Raw genomic sequence first — 19,436 nt, forward strand, 5'->3', positions numbered from 1 at the left:
CAAATCTTTCTGCGTCATCTCCAAATTGCATTCCTCCAAACAAAGCGAGAGGCTCGGGTGCACTTTTGCTTTAATGAATTGCGAAGCAGAGAACGATCCCAGTTGTCAACCAACCCAAACGCAAGCCTCGCCAGCAGACATTCAAGTAGGTTTGCAATTTGGTAAAAAGCAAAATCATATTGAAGCTCTGCCGTTGTCATCCTGGCGGTCGGTCGGTCACGTTTGCGGCATGCGCAGCGGTTCGGTCCTCTGCTCGTCCATGCGGCCCCCCTGGACCCTCAGCAGCAGGGAGAAAAATTCGTCGTCGTCCATGGGTCCCGGGGCCCGGCTGCGCTGCTCCTCCAGCCTGCCTTGAGCCTACCGCGCCGGCACAAAGTACAAAGAGTGAGGCGCCTTCATGGGCTCCTCTGCCATCAGAATTTTGAGGGCAAGTTGCCGCACGAATAAAAAGTCGTCGAGACAACACGCGACTTTGAAATCCGCCATCAGACCGGGGGCTGAGCGTGAATTCGCTCCCCTTCAAACTGTTCCCACCGGAGCTCAGAAGGACGAGACCAAAGTGGCTGGGGGGAGAGGTGTAGGTTTATCGTGGCGAGCGTTTGGGCGCTCCGACCTGCGTGGTGAGAATCATGTTGTAGAGCTCCTCCTTGGCGCCCATCTTAGGCACTCTCCTGGCCAAGGAAAGCTGCTTGAGGCTTCCTGGGAAGCTTTGGCCTTTCTGCTTGCCCCGCGGCGACCTCCGCAGCTGTGCCCGCTGCTCGTCCAGGCGGCGAGCCTGCACCCTGGCCACCAGCTCAAAAAACTCCTCACGCTGCAGCGACGTCATGGACGAGAAGATCACTGGCGGCAACACAGCGTAGAACCAGCTAGAACATTTTTGGCTGGGGAGAGGTCACTGCCTCTAAAAAAGAGAGGTTCCGTCACAGGCCCGGGGGTCTGTGTTGTGCACGTCTCACCTCTATGTGAAGGCTTGGCGGCGTTGGGCTCGGAGTGGCATCGCCTCCTCATGCCACCGTCCAGGAGGAAGGAGCAGCGCTGGTCGTTGAGGCGCCGGCCCTCCTGCAACGTGCACAGCAGCTCGTACAGCGACTCCGGGAAGTCTGTCGGCAGCAGGACAGCCTGGTGAGAGCGTGGATGGACGGATGGATGGACGGATGGATAAAAGCACCCACCCAGAAAGTATTCATTCGGTTACTGCGTCATGAAAAGCGCGACATGTGTTGACGCTAACCTGTTGGGAATCCTCCACGAACATCTCCAACACATGACAGTCAACATCTTGGCTTTCTTCCTCCTCATCTTTTAAAATCTTGTCGTCTTTGTTTGTGGCTTTGTCAGCAACTTCCATCCAGGTGACGCCTTCAGCCATGTGCACGTTGGGATCTGTCTTAAGCCTTGCGGGATAGAGGACAAGCGGCATGAGGCGAGGTTGGCTGGGAGTGCCCCTCCAGATTTTGCGCAATGAAGCGGTGCCTTGAATGAATGTGAAAATGTGGCAAAGAGCATCCTCCTCAAGAGGTGATTTCTTGCAAGGCTTGGCACTCCATGGATTCTGCCTAGCGACATTTTGCTGTTTTCTGAAAAGTAACTTGACTTCCCCTTTTGACTTTCCGTCCCCTCTCGCCCTGTCGATTCGTCTCGCAAACCAAGTCTGTGCGACATGCTTTTTTTTTGCTATTTTTCTTTTAATTCTCTACCTGGTAGAGGAAAAGATGTCAAACTCAAGGCCACATGCGGCCCATCACATCATTTTATGTGACCTACGAAGACAAATTTTGGCTCAAATTTGTGTCAATAATAAAATTGTTTTCACTTTTAAAAACTACAGATATTGCCAGCAATTTCTATTACCATTCATCTTTTTAAAATATTAGCAGTGATTACTAGTCTATTTTCAATGTTAGTTATTCATCAGTTTGTTGTGTAGCTTATACTGTATATAATATAAGGCGTTGATAGTCATAATGGCCCTCCGAAGGAAACTGAGTACAATGCAGCCCGCGACAAAAATGAGTTTGACACCCCTGCCCTACCATCTTTCCCCGTCCGTCTGTTCACTTTGGTAAGGGGTTGCTGAAGAAACTGTATTGTGAAAGGAATTGGCGTATTTTTGTTTTATTCTTTGCTTGGTCTCAATGGCACCCCATGAATTGTCACAGAGCAAATTGAGTGTATGAGAGAGGAGTGTGGCGCCCAAAAGTGTTTGGGCATTCTCTCCGAGAAATAACTTGAGAGTGCATGTCTTGAAGGGTTACATTGCCCGGAGGAATTGCTAGCCGGCGTGCCGCCGAGCATGAAGGCAGGCTCCTTGTCTTATAGCTCGAGCTTTCTTGCAAAACACAAAGCGCTCAAGCAGGTCGCAGCTTGTCGCCTACCTTGCAAATGTTGCCAGCCGAAGGCAACTTTGGACATTCCTGCCTACGTGGTCGAGAGAATGTCGAGTGAATGTAAGCTCACCTCTTTTCTTTCTGTGGCCTCTTATGGACCACAGCGGACCTTTACATCTTGTCAAAGCCTTGAAAAATGCAGAAACCGGTTGCCGTTCTCGTGCGTGCGTGCGTGCGTGCGTGTGTGTGAGAGAGAGAGAGAGAGAGAGAGAGAGAGAGAGAGAGAGAGAGAGAGAGAGAGAGAGAGAGAGAGACAGCGAGAGAGACAAAGAGGCAGAGAGAGGCTTGCTTCAGTAGCGCTCGTGTGTCGTCCTCTTTCTTTCCCCTGCGCCCATCCGCCTGCCCATCCTTGTGCACCCCAGAACAGCATTCAAACAAAAGCAGAAGAGACAACCCGTGTCCGCCTTCTCTTCGTCACCTGCAGCGCGGTTGGTGCGTCTCGGTGAGGTCATGAAGGCATGAAGGCGTTGCGCTTCGGGGGAGCCGCAACTCCTCCAGTCGTGTTGAAACCGGCGCGTGCGCTTCTTGACGGCGGCACTGTGGTTTGGCCTCACTTCCTGTTGATTTGCAGCTGTGAAGAAACACCAAAAAGTCACAGTCAGACCTCGTACGCGTCATCGCAAAGTTAAGGAGTTAAACTGAAGTAAAGTACCCGGTTGTTCACTTGCAGGCCAAAGTGGTTTGTATGTTTTACTTTTGTATTTGATGTGCATGTTTTGTGAACTTAAGTTTATATGTTCATTTGTCTCAGCAGTTCTATGGTGCGGCTGTAATGTAAAAGAAAGTTAATCTTACAGTAAACATCAGTACCAAAGAACTCGTCTCTTTGTGAAGGTACTCGTGTTATAGTTTCAGTGTTGGAGTTCAAACTAGGCTTGCAGTTTCCGAATGTTGTGAAAATCTGCTTAAATGATTGAAGTGCAGAAAAAAAAAGCTTACAGCACCTGGTAGTCCTAGGCGGTCTCCCATCCAAGATCCTGCGAACGAGATGGGGCTTTCTCAGGGTAGTATGGCTGCAAGCTGTGATGAGACTCATAACTTACCATTCTGTAGACACAATCGCCTTAAACCATGCCAAGCAGCGGCGGTACTTGATGGCTGTTGTAAAAGTTTCCTTTCCCAATTGACGTGGAAAAAAAAAGGCTTTCAGCACCTGGTATTCCATGATGGTCTCCCATCCATTTCACAACCAGGTCCGAAATAGGCCTTCTTCCGAGACTTTTGGTGTTTCATGGAAACATGGCTATCATGAAAAGTTATTGACAGCATTTTATGTGGTAGCACGAATTTGCTGTTAAAGTTAAGTTAAAGTTAAAGTCCCAATGATCATCGTCACACACACATCTGGGTGTGGTGAAATTTGTCCTCAAAGTAAATGTCACGAAAAGGAGAAAACACTACATGGAAGCACAATGTGTTGAGTTAGGTTCTTTTACAAATACAGGACTGTCTCAGAAAATTTTAATTTTGTGATAAAGTTCTTTATTTTCTGTAATACAATTAAAAAAACAAAAATGTAATACATTCTGGATTGATTACAACCCAACTGAAATATTGCAAGCCTTTTATTATTTTAATATTGCTGATTATGGCATACAGCTTAAGAAAAACTCAAATATCCTATCTCAAAATATTAGAATATCATGGAAAACTATACTAGTAGGGTATTCAACTAATCACTTGAATGGGCTAGTTAACTCGAAACACCTTCAAGGGTTTCCTGAGCTTTGAAAAACACTCAGCTTGGTTCAGTAAACTAAATCACAAGTATGGGGAAGACTGCTGATCTGTCTGCTATCCAGAGGACCATCATTGACACTCTCCATCAGGAGGGTAAGACACAAAAAGAGCAAGCTGTTCACAGAGTGCAGTTTCAAAGCACATCCACAAAAAGTCTGTTGGAAGGGGGAAATGTGGCAGGAAACGCTGCACAACCAAGAGAGATGGCTGCAGCCTTAATAGCATTGTGAAGAGGAGCCGCTTCCAGAATTTGAGGGATCTTCAAAGACAGTGGACTGAAGCTGGAGTCCAGGTATCAAAAGCCACTGTTCACAGACGTGTCCGGGAAATGGGCTAGAATAGCCTTATTCCCATGGTCAAGCCACTTCTGAACTCAAGACAACGGGAGAAGCGTCTGACTTGGGCTATGGAAAAGAAGCACTGGACAATTCCAGAGTGGCCCAAAGTCCTCTTTTCAAACAAAAGCAGGTTTTGTACTTAATTTGGAAGTCAAGGTGCCGGAGTCTGGAGAAAGGCTGGAGAGAACCAAAATCCAAGTTGCTTGAAATCCAGTGTGAAGTTTTCACAGTCAGCTGCTGGTGTTGGTCCACTGTGTTTCATCAAGTCCAGAGTAAATGCAGCTGTGTACCAAGAGATTTTAGAGCACTGCATGCTTCTGTCTGCTGAAAAGCTCTATGGAGATGATGATTTCATTTTCCAACATGATCTGGAAAATCATGTTGTAACTGGGCCAAACCCACCAGTAAATGGTGTACTGACCATGGCATTACTGTCCTCGATTGGCCTGCCAATTCCCCTGACCTGAACCCCATAGAGAATTTGTGGGGTATTGTTAAGAAGCAGCTGAAAGACACCATAACCAACTATGCAAATGAGCTAAAGGCTGCTATTGAAGCACCCTGGGCATCAACAACACCTCAGCTATGCCACAGGCTGATTGCCTCCATGCCACACCGCATTGATGCAGTAATCCGTGCAAGTACTGAGTCCATTAATAGACATTTTCAAATGTTTGATTTTGTTTTGGTGTTTTAAATCTTTTTTTTTACTTGGTCTGAGGAAATGTTCTAATTTTTTGAGACAAGATTTTGAGTTTTCTTAAGCTGTAAGCCATACTCAGCAATATTAAAATAATAAAAGGCTTGCAATATTTCAGTTGATTTGTAATGAATCCAGAATGTATGACATTTTTGTTTTTTTAATTGCATTACAGAAAATAAAGAACTTTATCACAATATTCTAATTTTCTGAGACAAGTCCTGTACAGACCCCTTATGATGAGTGATATAAATGGACTTAGTTTTCCCTCGCCCAGACGCGGGTCACCGAGGCCTCCCTCTGGAGCCAGGCCTGGAGGCGGGGCTCGAAGGCGAGCGTCTGGTGGCTGGGCCTTCGCCCATGGGGCCCGGCCGGGCATAGCCCGAAAAGGAAACGTGGGTCCCCCTTCCCATGGGCTCACCACCTGTGGGAGGGGCCGAAGGGGTCGGGTGCAATGTGAGCTGGGCGGCAGCCAAAGGCAGGGACCTTGGCGGTCTCATCCCCGGCTGCAGAAGCTGGCTCTTGGGACATGGAATGTCACCTCTCTGGCTGGAAAGGAGCCCGAGCTGGTGTGCGAGGCAGAAAAATTCCCACTAGATATAGTCGGACTAGCCTCCACGCACAGTTTGGGCTCCGGTACAAGTCCTCTCGAGAGGGGCTGGACTCTCTTCCACTCTGGAGTTGCCCACGGTGAGAGGCGTCGAGCAGGTGTGGCTGTACTTATTGCCGGGTTCACCCCGGTGAACGAGAGGGTAGCCTCCCTCCGCCTTCGGGTGGGGGGACGGGTCCTGACTGTTGTTTGTGTCTATGCACCAAACGGCAGCTCAGAGTACCCACCCTTCTTGGGGTCCCTGGAGGAAGTGCTGGAGAGCGCTCCTTCTGGGGACTCCATCATTCTACTGGGTGACTTCAATGCTCACGTGGGCAATGACAGTGAGACCTGGAAGGGCGTGATTGGGAGGAACGGCCCCCCCGATCTGAACGCGAGCGGTGTTCTATTGTTGGACTTCTGTGCTCGACACGGATTTTCAATAATGAACACCATGTTCAAGCATAAGGGTGTCCATGTGTGCACTTGGCACCTGGACACCCTAGGCCGCAGTTCGATGATCAACTTTGTAGTCGTGTCATCGGATTTGCGGCCGCATGTTTTGGACACTCGGGTGAAGAGAGGGGCGGAGCTGTCAACTGATTACCACCTGGTGGTGGGTTGGCTCCGATGGTGGGGGAAGATGCCGGTCCAACCTGGCAGACCCAAACACTCTGTGAGGGTCTGCTGGGAACGTCTGGCAGAATCTCCTGTCAGGAAGAGCTTCAACTCCCACCTCCGGCAGAGCTTTTCCCACGTCCCGGGGGAGGCGGCTGACATTGAGTCCGAGTGGACCATGTTCCGCGCCTCCATTGTTGAGGCGGCCGACCGGAGCTGTGGCCGTAAGGTCGTTGGTGCCTGTCGTGGCGGCAATCCCCGAACCCGCTGGTGGACACCGGCGGTAAGGGATGGCGTCAAGCTGAAGAAGGAGTCCTATCGGGCCGTTTTGGCCTGCGGGACTCCGGAGGCAGCTGACAGGTACCGGATGGCCAAGCGGAACGCGGCTTCGGCGGTTGCTGAGGCAAAAACCCGGGTGTGGGAGGAGTTTGGTGAGGCCATGGAGAATGACTTTCGGACGGCTTCGAGGAAATTCTGGTCCACCATCTGGCGTCTCAGGAGGGGGAAGCAGTGCAACGTCAACACTGTTTACAGTGGGGATGGCGTGCTGCTGACCTCGACTCGATGAGATCCGCCCTGAGTTCTTAAAGGCTCTGGATGTTGTGGGGCTGTCATGGCTGAAACGCCTGTACAACGTTGCGTGGACATCGGGGACAGTGCCTCTGGATTGGCAGACTGGGGTGGTGGTTCCCCTCTTTAAGAAGGGGGACCGGAGGGTGTGTTCCAATTACAGGGGAATCACATTCCTCAGCCTCCCTGGTAAGGTCTATTCAGGGGTGCTGGAGAGGAGGGTCCGTCGGGAGGTCGAACCTTGGATTCAGGAGGAGCAGTGTGGCTTTCGTCCTGGCCGTGGAACAGTGGACCAGCTCTACACCCTCGGCAGGATCCTCGAGGGTGCATAGGAGTTCGCCCAACCAGTCCACATGTGTTTTGTGGATTTGGAGAAGGCGTTCGACCGTGTCCCTCGGGAGGTTCTGTGGAGGGTGCTTCGGGAGTACGGGGTGCCGAGCCAACTGATGAGGGCGGTTCAGTCCCTGTATCACCGATGCCAGAGTCTGGTCCGCATTTCCGGCAGTAAGTCGGATTCGTTCCCAGTGAGGGTTGGACTCCGCCAAGGCTGCCCTTTGTCACCGATTCTGTTCATAATTTTTATGGACAGAATTTCTAGGCGCAGCCAAGGCGTTGAGGGGGTCCGGTTTGGGGACCTCAGCATCGCGTCTCTGCTTTTGGCAGATGACGTGGTGCTGTTGGCTTCTTCAGGCCGTGATCTCCAGCTCTCTCTGGAACGGTTCGCAGCCGAGTGTGAAGCGGTCGGGATGAGGGTCAGCACCTCCAAATCCGAGTCCGTGGTCCTCGATCGGAAAAGGGTGGAATGCCCTCTCCGGTTCGGGGATGAGATCCTGCCCCAAGTGGAAGAGTTCAAGTATCTTGGAGTCTTGTTCACGAGTGAGGGGAGGATGGAGCGCGAGATCGACAGGCGGATCGGTGCAGCGTCGGCAGTAATGCGGACCCTGTACTGGTCCGTTGTGGTGAAGAGAGAGCTGAGCCAAAAGGCAAAGCTCTCAATTTACCGGTCGATTTACGCTCCTACCCTCACCTATGGTCACGAGCTATGGGTCGTGACCGAAAGAACGAGATCCCGGATACAAGCAGCCGGAATGAGTTTTCTCCGCAGGATGTCCGGGCTCTCCCTTAGAGATAGAGTGAGAAGTTCGGTCATCCGGGAGAGACTCGGAGTAGAGTCGCTACTCCTACACGTTGAGAGGAGCCAGATGAGGTGGCTCGGGCATCTTATCAGGATGCCTCCTGGACGCCTCCCTGGGGAGGTGTTCCGGGCATGTCCCACCGATAGAAGACCCCGGGGATGACCCAGGATGCGCTGGAGAGACTATGTCTCTCAGCTGGCCTGGGAACGCCTTGGGATCCCCCGGGATGAGCTGGATGAAGTGGCTGGGGAGAGGGAAGTCTGGGAGTCCCTCCTAAAGCTGCTGCCCCCGCGACCCGACCCCGGATAAGCGGAAGAAGATGGATGGATGGAAGTCCTGTACAGAATGCTCCTTTGAGTTCACAGGGAGCCAGGCTCTTTATTCACTGTACATTGTCTGCTCTCTAGCGGTAAAAAACGTGAACTACAATGCTATGGATGACGCCACACAATATATCAAACTCGGGTTATAGTTTCAATGTCGGAGTTGAACCTAGGCTTGCAGTTTCCGAATGTCATACGTGATGGGTGTTGTAAAAAATGTCTTTAACAATTGAAGAAAAAAAAAAAAAAAAACGTGCAGCCTCTGATATTCCCAGGCCCGACCCTGCCTAGCTTCCAAGATCGAGCGTTCTCAGGGTAGTATGGCCGTATGCTGTGATTAGACTCATAATTTAGAATTTTGTAGATCACAATCGCCCCTGAAAATTCATGCCAAGTAACGATGGTACTTGATGGCTGTTGTAAAAGTTTCCTTTCACAATTCCATCCATTTTCTATACCGCTTGTCCACACGGGGGTCGCGGGTGTGCTGGAGCCTATCCCAGTCGTCATCGGGCAGTAGGCGGGGGAACACCCTGAACCGGTTGCCAGCCAATAGCAGTGCACACGGAGACGAACAACCATCCGCACTCGCACTCACAGCTAGGGGCAATTTGAAGTGCTCAATCGGCCTACCAAGCATGTTTTTGGGAAGTGGGAGGAAACTGGAGTGCCCGGAGAAAACCCACGGGGAGAACATGCAAACTCCACAGAGGGGGGGTCGGAGGTGGAATCGAACCGGCACCCTCCTAACTGTGAGGCGGACGTGCTAACCAGTGTCTCACCAAGCCGCCCCGTGAAACCTAGCTGTATTTTTATTTTTTGGGGGTAATTGTATTTAAGCATTTACATCTCTGTCACGTGCCTGTGTCAACCTGACTTCCAGCTACGCCCCCAATCAAGCCAATCACTAGCACCTACCATTGCTCGTTAGGTCAGCTATTAAGTCAATAAAAGAAACATTTTTTGCGTAGGAAGGGTTCCTTTTACAATTTAATATTGTATGGCTTTTTTTTGTGTGTGTGTTGTGGGATGACAGTTTGTCTGTAATGGTGTATGAATGTCAAGTCTGTGCTTGTGGTGTGGTGTTTGTGTATTGTGAATGGTTAAAGTGATTTAAAGTTGGGGTGATGTGATCACAGCAGAGGATAACATTCCTCCCAACTGAAAAATATAAAGATACTACAGATTTGAAAAAGCAAGATTGATCAGGGCTAATTTTGGACTAAATATGGGTTTAGGATTACCCTGGGGCACCATTGACAACAAAAGAGTTCAATGGAGAAGGCCCATTTCAAGATTATGACCAGACATGACTATACCAGCATTGACAATCAAGACTCTGAGCCAAGACAGTGTATGACAACAACTCTAGACTTACCTGACAGTGTGACGAAATGTATGTGACGGAATTTGTGATGACTTGCTTTGTTTTGATGTTTTACCTAATTATATTGCTGCCTCTAACAGCAATCCAGGGAGCAGATTGTGCTTTATTTGTTAAACTCGTGTCAACTTTGCAGGTTGTCAACTGCAGTCTTGGAGAATTTTGTGTCATGTCTGTGAACATGCATTAACAACTAACCCCTTACTTTTCATAATGAGTTTGTAAATGTGATCGTTTTCAGGACAGGCTGGGCAGGCTCCAGTTTTCAATTTGATACGTAGGACATGCATCCGTGTGTGGATTATCTTTTGTTTATCATTATGAATTTTACTTTTTGGTATTATAGATGTTTATTGTGGGGAGAGCTGCATGCACAGCTGCAGGAGGGTGATAGCTTTTGTTCATACAGCCATGTGAGATGCTGCCAGTTGAGTTTCAGGGACTGAGAATTAGTGATTCTAGGTCAGGATGGCATCTGGAGGTACCCCGAATTCCAGCCGGCGATGGGTATATTACCATGGACATTGTTATTTTTACTTTTTAACCATAGTGACACATTTTTAGAATGTGTCAAAAGGGGCAGGGAAAAAACAAAACAAAAAAAAAAACCCAAAAAAACCAAAGGGGGGAATTGTGAGATTTTAAGTGTGTTGGAATAATTTAAGTGAAGCCTTGGCCTGCCAGACTTGGAGGCCTCGTCTTTACAAGTTTATGACTTTCCTTTGATCTAGGTTCTTCCTCTTTAGTGATAGGGATGTCTTTTGATCCCTGTCAGCCATTTGTATCCTTCCTGTCCTTATGTTATCTGTGTGTTTTTGTTCCCGTAAGAGGCCTTCACTAACAATGAGCAGAGCTTATTTGCATAGGTAAAATGTTCTTTGTTTGATTCAAAGGAACTTCATTCCTTTTAGTTAGCTGTAGGTTTGGTTCATAGATTGTTGTGGATCGGAACTGTTTTTCTTTGTTAAGTGTTATATAGTTGCATACAAGTTATCCCATATTTACTCAATGTTTGTTTAAGGAACTGCATACCAATTACCTTACGTTTGCTTAATGTGTGTTGAAGTGTTTAGAACAAGTTACTTATTATTATTGTGTGTTAATTTACCAAGTAGATAGAGTTAGCAAAGGTTTAGTTGCATTTGTTCCACAGCAGAGCGACAATCAACGTGCTTCAAGGTCTTTGATCACAGTCGAGGACGAGTCAGCCAACTGTGAGGGAAGACGGCTGGTTGAGGAAAGAGGACAGACTCTGCGGGGGTCACGGGCCGACAATGAAGTGCTAATTCACACCACACTACATTCTTTAGCTAATCAGCGTTGCTACAGACACAATCTCCCCTCCCTTTAGTGTAGCAACGCCTCTGTAACCAGGGCAACCAAAACATTAAAAAGAGGGGCACGTGAAGTAAGGACTCAGAATTGATGGAGATGGTAACTGAGGTTCCTTTCGCTATCGTTCTCCTCGCGAGTAAACATGTTCTGGTTGTCTTCTCCTCTTTCTTCTAGCGTGTGATTTAATGTCTAATCGTATTTCGACCTAACAACAGTGTTGACGGTGCACTGCTGATCGTATTTAGACCTGACATTTAATTGGTCCTTCGAGCCGGATGCCAATACACCTGAGGATTCCAGCGGGCGGCAGCGGAGATCCAGAAAGACCGCGCGCGGCAGCACATCCCTAGGTGGGGTCTTAGAATCCTTTTCAAGGGCTGGTTGTCTGCTTGTCAGCTGGGATCTGAAGGTTGAAGGCAGTCCGAGGTGCAGAGGTGAAGAGAACAAGAGGGTGAGTTTGTTTTTGTTTAAAAGTGTGGTGCAGCCGAGGGCTCGTCATGCCCTGTAAAACCCCAGGTGTGTAAGTAGGACAACGCAAGTCCACAGATCCTGCATCACTGAAATTCCGCGTAGGACAGTGATGTCCCAGTAGTAGGTTGCGGAGCCGCAGAAAAGCTGAAAATAAAATTTCCGTCTAAAAGTACAGAACGGAGACGTCCGTCTAGAACTATGTGATTGAGAGCGTGAATGGGAATACGTATCACTAGATATAGTATTCCATATTAAAGCAGTAGGGAACACATAACGTGGTTCTGTGGACGCAATAGGCAAGGATTCTCCACCAGAATGCTGGTAGAAGTGAGAATCACCACAGGATCTTTTCGTTATCCCACTGGAAACACCCGACTTTAGAAACCCCTATGGTTTTACAGTTGGGACCAAATTGATTAAAATGGGGAACGGGAAGAGTAAAATTAATATCCGAGATACTCTAAAATGTAAAGATTGGAAAATAATTGAAAGGCAGGATCCCGACCGACTTAAAATTTTCGATAAATGGGTTAAAAAATATAAATTTGAGGGACAACTAAAAACAATCAAATTGATAGAACTTAGAGGCACCATAAAACCGAAAACAAAGAGAAATCCTAAAAAGATGAAAGAGGAAGGGGATGAGGATGTGGTGATTTGGCTCAAAGTAGCAGGAGAGAGAGAGAGAGAGAAGAAAAAGAGAAAGTGGCAAAAGCACTGTATTGCAGGAAGGAAGATGATGAGACTGGGCCTAACAATAGGCAGGCAAGAGATAACCAAACTTTACAGAGAGCTAGAGAAGAAGGGGGAGGTCTAGAGGAAGTAGAGAAGCGCATAGAGAAAACACATGCTACAACTTCAAAACATAAGGTCATAGAGGAGTTGTATCCACAAGTACCCGACACTGATGCACAAGAGGGGTCACCCCGGGGTCCACCCCCCCCCCCCCCCCCTTATATCTTTTGTTTTGACTAATGCTAGACGCCAGTTTTCGATTACTACTGAACGTTCTGGACAGAAGGAAATATTTTGCCTAACAAAGAAAAGATATGGTTGGAAGCATGATTAAACTAAGATTATGATGACGTAAGCTAGTACATGGAGTATCAAAAGAACAAACAAACAAAAACATGGTAAGTACAAACTTTGCATAGTCAGGGGACATTCATAAATTGATGATGCCACAGCCAAATGCTCACATAATTCCGTACAAAATGAATTGAAAGAATGATGAATGGGCAGTGTGAGACAGTGGGCGAAATGGATTTATGTGCAAGAATGGTTTACAAGAAGGATACTTGGATATAAAATTAGTAGAGGTGTCAGAGGAAGAGCGGCAGGAGGAAAACAACCAAGAACCCGGCCAAAGATGATCGCCAAGGCCGAAAGACAGGATGGAAAACAACAGCCCCCACACACGCCCATAATCAGCACCCAACCGCACGGAACCAGCTCTCACTGAACCAGCACCCACTCCTATGGAATCAAACTCTACTGCAAACTTGCCCCACCCCAAAGACTCATCACCCATCAAACTCGGCCCACAATGTGCAACTGAATATAAGCTGACCAAAGAACCTTGAACGTTGCCTTTCTGAATGGAGACTTTCTGCTCTTGAGCATGGTCGCACGAAGGGCCCAGTGCTGAATTGTACTTCCCTGAAAATAGAGCTTTCTTAACAAGAATTGTGATTGAACTCATCCAACCTGTGTAAGTCTAATTTCTGCTTCAGTGTCTTAGCATTTTCCTAAATCTGAAGAAATCAAACGAGCACGCAGTGAGTATATTGGATAACAGGTGATTGGCAATGGCTTTTGCCGTGAGGCGCAGATAGCGCGCTCCCTAAATTGTGGACAAAATCCAACAAGACTTTCTACTCTTGAGCATGGTCGCATTAAAGGCCCAGCGCTGTATTTTCCTGAAAACAGAGCTTTCTTAACAAAAATTGTGATTGAACTCAACCAACCTGTGTAAGTCTAAATTTTGTTTCGGTGTCTTAGCCTTTTCCTAAAACTGAAGAAATAAAATGAGCACGCGGTGAGTAAATTGGATAACAGGTGATTGGCTATGGCTTATGCCATGACGCGCGGATAGTGCGCTTCCCAAATTGTGGACCAAATCCAACAAATGGTGACCCCGATGTGATTTCTTCGGAAGGGAAAGTGCATGCTTCAGGAAGGATTGTTCCTTCTCCGCTCTTGTTCAACAATATTGCAGTCCGATCGGCACAAAAGGTAATTATTAGGTAAAAAAGGTATTTGTTTTTTCAATAAAATCTCCCAGTTCAGCAATATTGTGGAGTGAAAACAGATGATTGTATGGATGATTTCTTTTTGGAAAAGAGAAAGGTGGTGAGGACTTTGTCTGATCAGCGAAGGGCGCTCATACGGCTGGAACTTGAGGGATGCCATTGGCTAGCATATGGGCACCGGAGTGGCCTCAATAGTAGACGCTTAGGGACTTTGTACTGTTGCCTAAGGTCAGGGTCGATTAGATCGGCCAGGCCACCAATATGAGTCAGGGACTCGTGGAAAAAAATAAATAAGGTGAAGGCATCGCTGATATAGCATGACGGATGCCTGGCAACCTCAATAGTGCGACCTTAGAGATTTATATTGTTGTCTAGGGCAAAAGGTAACTGGGTTAACCAGGTTGCTACATAATTGTTGAAGTGTGTCTATGTTGATATTGTGTGGAAAGCAGGCTTGGCTGTCAAATGGGACAGCGACGCAGCTGGAGAAGTGAGTGATTAGTTGTGGTGCTGCTGTTCATGGGGTGGAAGTGATGATTTGTGGTTCATGAAGAACAATAAGTTGATTTGTATAAAAAAAAAAAAAATTATTTGGCATGTGAGTTGGAGTCAGAAAAATGGCTTAACAATAATTTGATCAAGAATGTATATACATAATTAGCATGAAGGTTGTATCCCATTGTGCGGTGGGGTTAAGCTGTAACTATTTTTGTTTTCAAAAGGGTGCGGCTCTAAAGTTTGGGCCAAACCATCAGGTGGGCACAAATGTATATGTAGGACAGAGGTGGGGGCTCGCATTGTGTGACGTGGTGGTGACGAGGCTCTCAGCACTTCAGATGCCCCCCCCCCCCCCCACACACACACACACTGGGAAGATTGCCATGTTGTGAGTCGTATTGTCTATGTTGTGGGCCCGTGTGTGTGTTATCTATGTTTGTCTTTGTGTACCAGTTTGTTATAAATGATGGAATTGGGCTAAAATGGTGCATGGAAAATGGTGTGCAATACAACGGTTTATCAGATTTGCATTGTTAAATGTAAAAATTAGAAATTAGAGAATAATCTGAGGATTGTGGGCAGAAACTGGTCCAACGGGGAGAGTGCCCAGCCCTCATAAAAAATGTGAGAGTAAGAGAGAACATACATTGTAGAATTAGATCAAATTAAATTGTGATTGCCGATGTTAAATTGAGGAGGAATTATTGATCGATTAGGACATTAGACTATACAAGGTGGTTACATGTAAGGATAAGTTAAAGATTTGAATCACTTAGAGTTAATAAATAACAAATAAAAACGACATTGCAAGGGGGCACTTTCTATTCAAAGAACACCAAGTAAAGTATTAAGTAGGGGGCATTCGTGATTGGGATTAAATTAAGGATAAAATTAGGTCAATAATTAGAAATCAATGGTGCTCCACACAAAAAGCCTAAATTTTAATGAGGAAATATATGGAGTACTGTGTGGGTCCACATATGTCATGGTCCGAGTTTATTTGGTTTTGATTGTGGGTTGGGTTTATTTTGTTTATTGTTAAGGTTTTCCTTGTGTTCTTGGGTTAGGGTTCAGGTGTTCCTTGTTATTCTGTTGTCCCCAGCATCGTAAATGTCTTCTTTATGCAGATAGGTTAACAGGCTAGGAATTTAGTGAGGAGATAATTGATGAGGCTTAATAATTGTCCAAATTCTAGTCACATGTTTTGAGGGACCACAGCAACAACATTATGTTTAATTTGCAGGCCATTATTTAGTATGCGATGACAGTGTCTAGATAAGTAGACTGTTTTATCAAAAATGTGAGAGTGAAGGAGGAGGTTTGATTTGTAATCTGGCATTTGGGTGCCACTTTTATGAGTCTGTGCAGGAGCATAGACTGTTTTTGTTTGTTTCCAAATATATATTTAATAGTTTATCTCGGTGCAGTAAGGATGTAGCAATTTTGAAAGACTTAAAATTAAACGCAAAATTACATTTTAATTCTGACATATGCCAGGTAACATAAGAATGGCAAATAAATAAATGCATAAATACTAGCTCAAATGTGGCATGTTTTAAATTGGGCGATAAGACATTCACTTTCAAGCACTCTCCTTTAGCGCTGCTGACAATAATAATTTATGAGATGTTAAATTTTATGAGTGTCATATTTGGAACACAGGCACTGTATGACCTATAGATTGAACAATAACATTTGCCGCATATACAACCATGTTGATAGAATGTTGAATTACATTCCAGTTTATTACAAAGGATTTTGGAACTTAAGTTGATGATAGACACTGGAAGTCAAAAAAACAAGCGATGTAGAAGGGAGTGTGAGCAACGTGTGAAGTGAGAGATGGGAAGTGGAAAATAAATTATTTACGTGAGACCAGTTTATGATCGAAGGAAAAAGGAATCAAAGATTAAAATCAGGATGAAGGAAAAATGCGTGTTGAATATTCGAATTTGCATGTTGGAAACTATTATTGAAAAGTTGTGTAACGACTTTGAGGAAAGAGGATTTTAGCCATTTAATGGGTAGGGTGGATGGATTACTCCCCCCAAAAAACCCCAAAAACATTTGATAAGGGCGGCTTGATAGTAAGATGATGAGTGTGCGCAACTGATAGGATACAAAATGTTAATAGGAAAATTTGGGGTGTAAGGAAAAAATACTACACAGGAAGACTGATAACACGAAGATAGTTTTGTGAAATCTGTGTCCCAGTGTGTTCTGCCCTAGCGTGTGGCACAATTCCTGAACTGAGTCCTCTTATTCCACTGGCTGTCTCAAAAGCAACAGAGGACTGTCCCTGGTCATGAGACACCTTTGACCTTTGGGAGTACAACAGCAACTATGATCATGCTTGAAGGGGGCAGGCACAGCTCTTCACAGGACAAGAACCATACAGTTGGTGGAATACACACAGTTGCAGATCAAAAAGAAAATGGACTGAAAGAACAAAGACAAGATGGACGCATTTGAGAGTGGCGGACGGTCCAGCCCTGAATCATCATTATGAGAATCTAAGAGGAGAGGCTGCTAAAGACTTGTACGAGTCAAATGAAGTCAATCTGGACACATTGCTAAAGACGGTTAAAGCATTACAAAGTTGGTGGAAAATGGGACAAAAGGGATGGAAGCGTGTTTGGGGGCTGGGGTGGACATAACTGAGGAGTTTTGACAAAAGAGGGAATAATAAGGCTGCTTATTGACACTAAAATGGGGATAAAAAACAAAATACATAGATATGGACAGTGAAGATACACTAATAATAACAAATTATGACAGCGTGATGAGAAACTTTGCAAAGTGGACATTGATCGATAGAAATTAAATCATTTGAATCATACATTCAAAGACCTGAAGATTACCGTATTTGCCGGTGTATAAGTCGACTCGGTGTATAAGTCGACCCCCTAAAATTCGACGGAAATTTACGATTTTATGATATATCCTTTGTATAAGTCGAGCTCAATTGTTGCATTATATTAAACTTCAAAATTCAATCAGAAATATGCGAAATTTATTGACGAAATGTGTTCAAATTCGCGAGTTTGTAGCGAGCGATCTATACGCCATTTTAAATATTATTTACTTCATGACCCTGTGATATTACGCGCCGAGAGAGACTAACGACAATGAACACTCTTAGAAACTGGTTTATTTTTAGTTAAGAAACTACAAATTATAATTATAAAGTGATTGCCGGTACATAGAGTTCAAAATTCGTCTTCATCGTCGCTATTTCCAAAAAGCTCGTTCCATTCGTTTTCGTTTAGTTTGTCGTCATAAAGGGCATCTTCTTGGTCTTCTCTATCCTGAGAGCGTTTGGCGAATATTTTCTAAGTGCCAACGGCTCTTGCGCCATATTGGCCAGAACAAGTGAAAATTCGGCCTCTTCCCCTGGAAGTCTGGCCAAGTTTGGCGAATATTTTCTAAGTGCCAACGACTCAACTGCCGTAAAGTGTCCGCCTCGGCTGGTTCCCCATGTCGGCCACCACAAGTGAAAATTCGGCCTCTTCCCCTGGAAGTCTGGCCAAGTTTGGCAAATATTTTCAAAGTGTGAACGACTTAACCGCCGTAAAGTGTCCGCCTCGGCTGGTTCCGCGTGTCGGCCACCACAAGTGAAAATTCGGCCTCTTGCCCTGGAAGTCCGGCCAAGTTTGGCGAATATTTTCTAAGTGCCAACGACTCAACCGCCGTAAAGTGTCCGCCTCGGCTGGTTCCCTGTGTCGGCCACCACAAGTGAAAACTCGGCCTCTTCCCCTGGAAGTCCGGCCAAATTTGGCGAATATTTTCTAAGTGCCAACGACTCAACCGCCGTAAAGTGTTCGCCTCGGCTGGTTCCCCGTGTCGGCCACCACAAGTGAAAATTCGGCCTCTTCCCCTGGAAGTCCGGCCAAGTTTGGCGAATATTTTGTAAGTGCCAACGACTCAACCGCCGTAAAGTGTCCGCCTCGGCTGGTTCCTCCGGTCGGCCAGAACAAGTAAAAATTCGGCCTCTTCCCCTGGAAGTCTGGCCAAGTTTGGCGAATATTTTCTAAGTGCCAACGACATTCATTTAGACATGGCGATTGAATGTTTACGTACCGGTAGTTATTGTCGTTGCTTGACGCGCGATCACTCGCACATTCGCTCGATACCCAGTACTTCCCCCTAGCAGTCATCGTCGCGGCCTGGCTTTCGATGTCCGTTATTGAGGTGAGAATATTTGAAATTGTTGCTGAGGATGCGTGTTAATGCGACGAACGCTTTATAATGATTCAGTTTCTCGCTGTTTGATGAGCCTGACGGACGCACACCCACGCACAATGAGATGCATGAGAAACGGCCTTGGTTACCATCACATTTGAAGCGATGAATACGAAGTTAAATTTTATGACTCGGTGTATAAGTCGAGGTCGATTTTTTTCGGTCGATTTTGGATCGAAAAAGGTCGACCAATACACCGGCAAATACGGTATCTACAAAAGATACGCAAGCTTGTATTTCTGTTTGGCCATGCTGAATTGCTAAACTTAATTGACCTTTATCAAAATGACAGAATTTAATTACACATCAATTGCGACTGATTTATAGGATGCATATTTGAGCTTGAAGGAGTGAGGGGCCATAAGAAATTTGGAATTCTGGATAGTCAGCAAAATAGTAATACAGTGGGGGAAATAAGTATTTGACCCCTTGCTGATTTTGCAGGTTTGCCCACTAACAAAAAATGCAACGATCTACTATTTTAATCATATGTACATTCTAACAGTGAGAGACAGAATCCCCCAAAAAATTCCAGAAATTCACATCATATGAATTTATAAAAATTGATAACCGTCTGATGAGGAAAAACAAGTATTTGAACCCCTGGACAAACAGCATGTTAATATATTGTAGAAAAGCCATTATTGGCCAGCACAGATGTCAAACGGTTTTTATAGTTGGTGACAAGCTTTGTGCACATTTCGGCAGGGATGTTGGCCCACTCCTCCCTGCAGACAGCCTCCAAATCATTCAGGTTCCGAGGTTGTCGCCTGGCAACTCGAATTTTAAGCTCCCTCCAAAGATTTTCAATTGGATTCAGGTCTGGAGACTGGATTGTTGATCTGCACAAGGC

At 46.0% G+C, this 19,436-nt stretch overlaps 1 protein-coding gene and 1 long non-coding RNA gene across 3 annotated transcripts; one reads left to right on the plus strand and one right to left on the minus strand.

Moving 5' to 3' along the window:
- Positions 1-53: 53 nt before the first annotated feature.
- LOC125975156 (G-protein-signaling modulator 2) lies at positions 54-3,830 on the minus strand. 2 transcript variants are annotated; one of them, XM_049730361.2, is made up of 6 exons: positions 3,332-3,830; positions 2,806-2,958; positions 1,232-1,394; positions 957-1,119; positions 614-840; positions 54-357 (listed from the first exon to the last, which is right to left on the minus strand). In XM_049730361.2, exons 1-6 carry the CDS (start codon positions 3,421-3,423, stop codon positions 217-219), a joined length of 939 nt encoding a protein of 312 aa, XP_049586318.1. In that variant the 5' UTR covers positions 3,424-3,830; the 3' UTR covers positions 54-216. The 2 variants fall into 2 exon arrangements, with proteins under 2 accessions (XP_049586318.1, XP_068507916.1); XM_068651815.1 differs by lacking the exons at positions 2,806-2,958; positions 3,332-3,830 and adding an exon at positions 2,458-2,728.
- Positions 2,918-11,265, plus strand: LOC137840602 (uncharacterized). The gene is made up of 2 exons (XR_011087358.1): positions 2,918-3,066; positions 10,939-11,265. It is a non-coding gene; the product is annotated as an uncharacterized lncRNA (long non-coding RNA).
- The last annotated feature ends 8,171 nt before the right edge of the window (positions 11,266-19,436 follow it).

This window comes from Syngnathus scovelli, chromosome 9 (assembly GCF_024217435.2).
Source record: "Syngnathus scovelli strain Florida chromosome 9, RoL_Ssco_1.2, whole genome shotgun sequence".
Taxonomy (NCBI): Eukaryota; Metazoa; Chordata; class Actinopteri; order Syngnathiformes; family Syngnathidae; genus Syngnathus; species Syngnathus scovelli.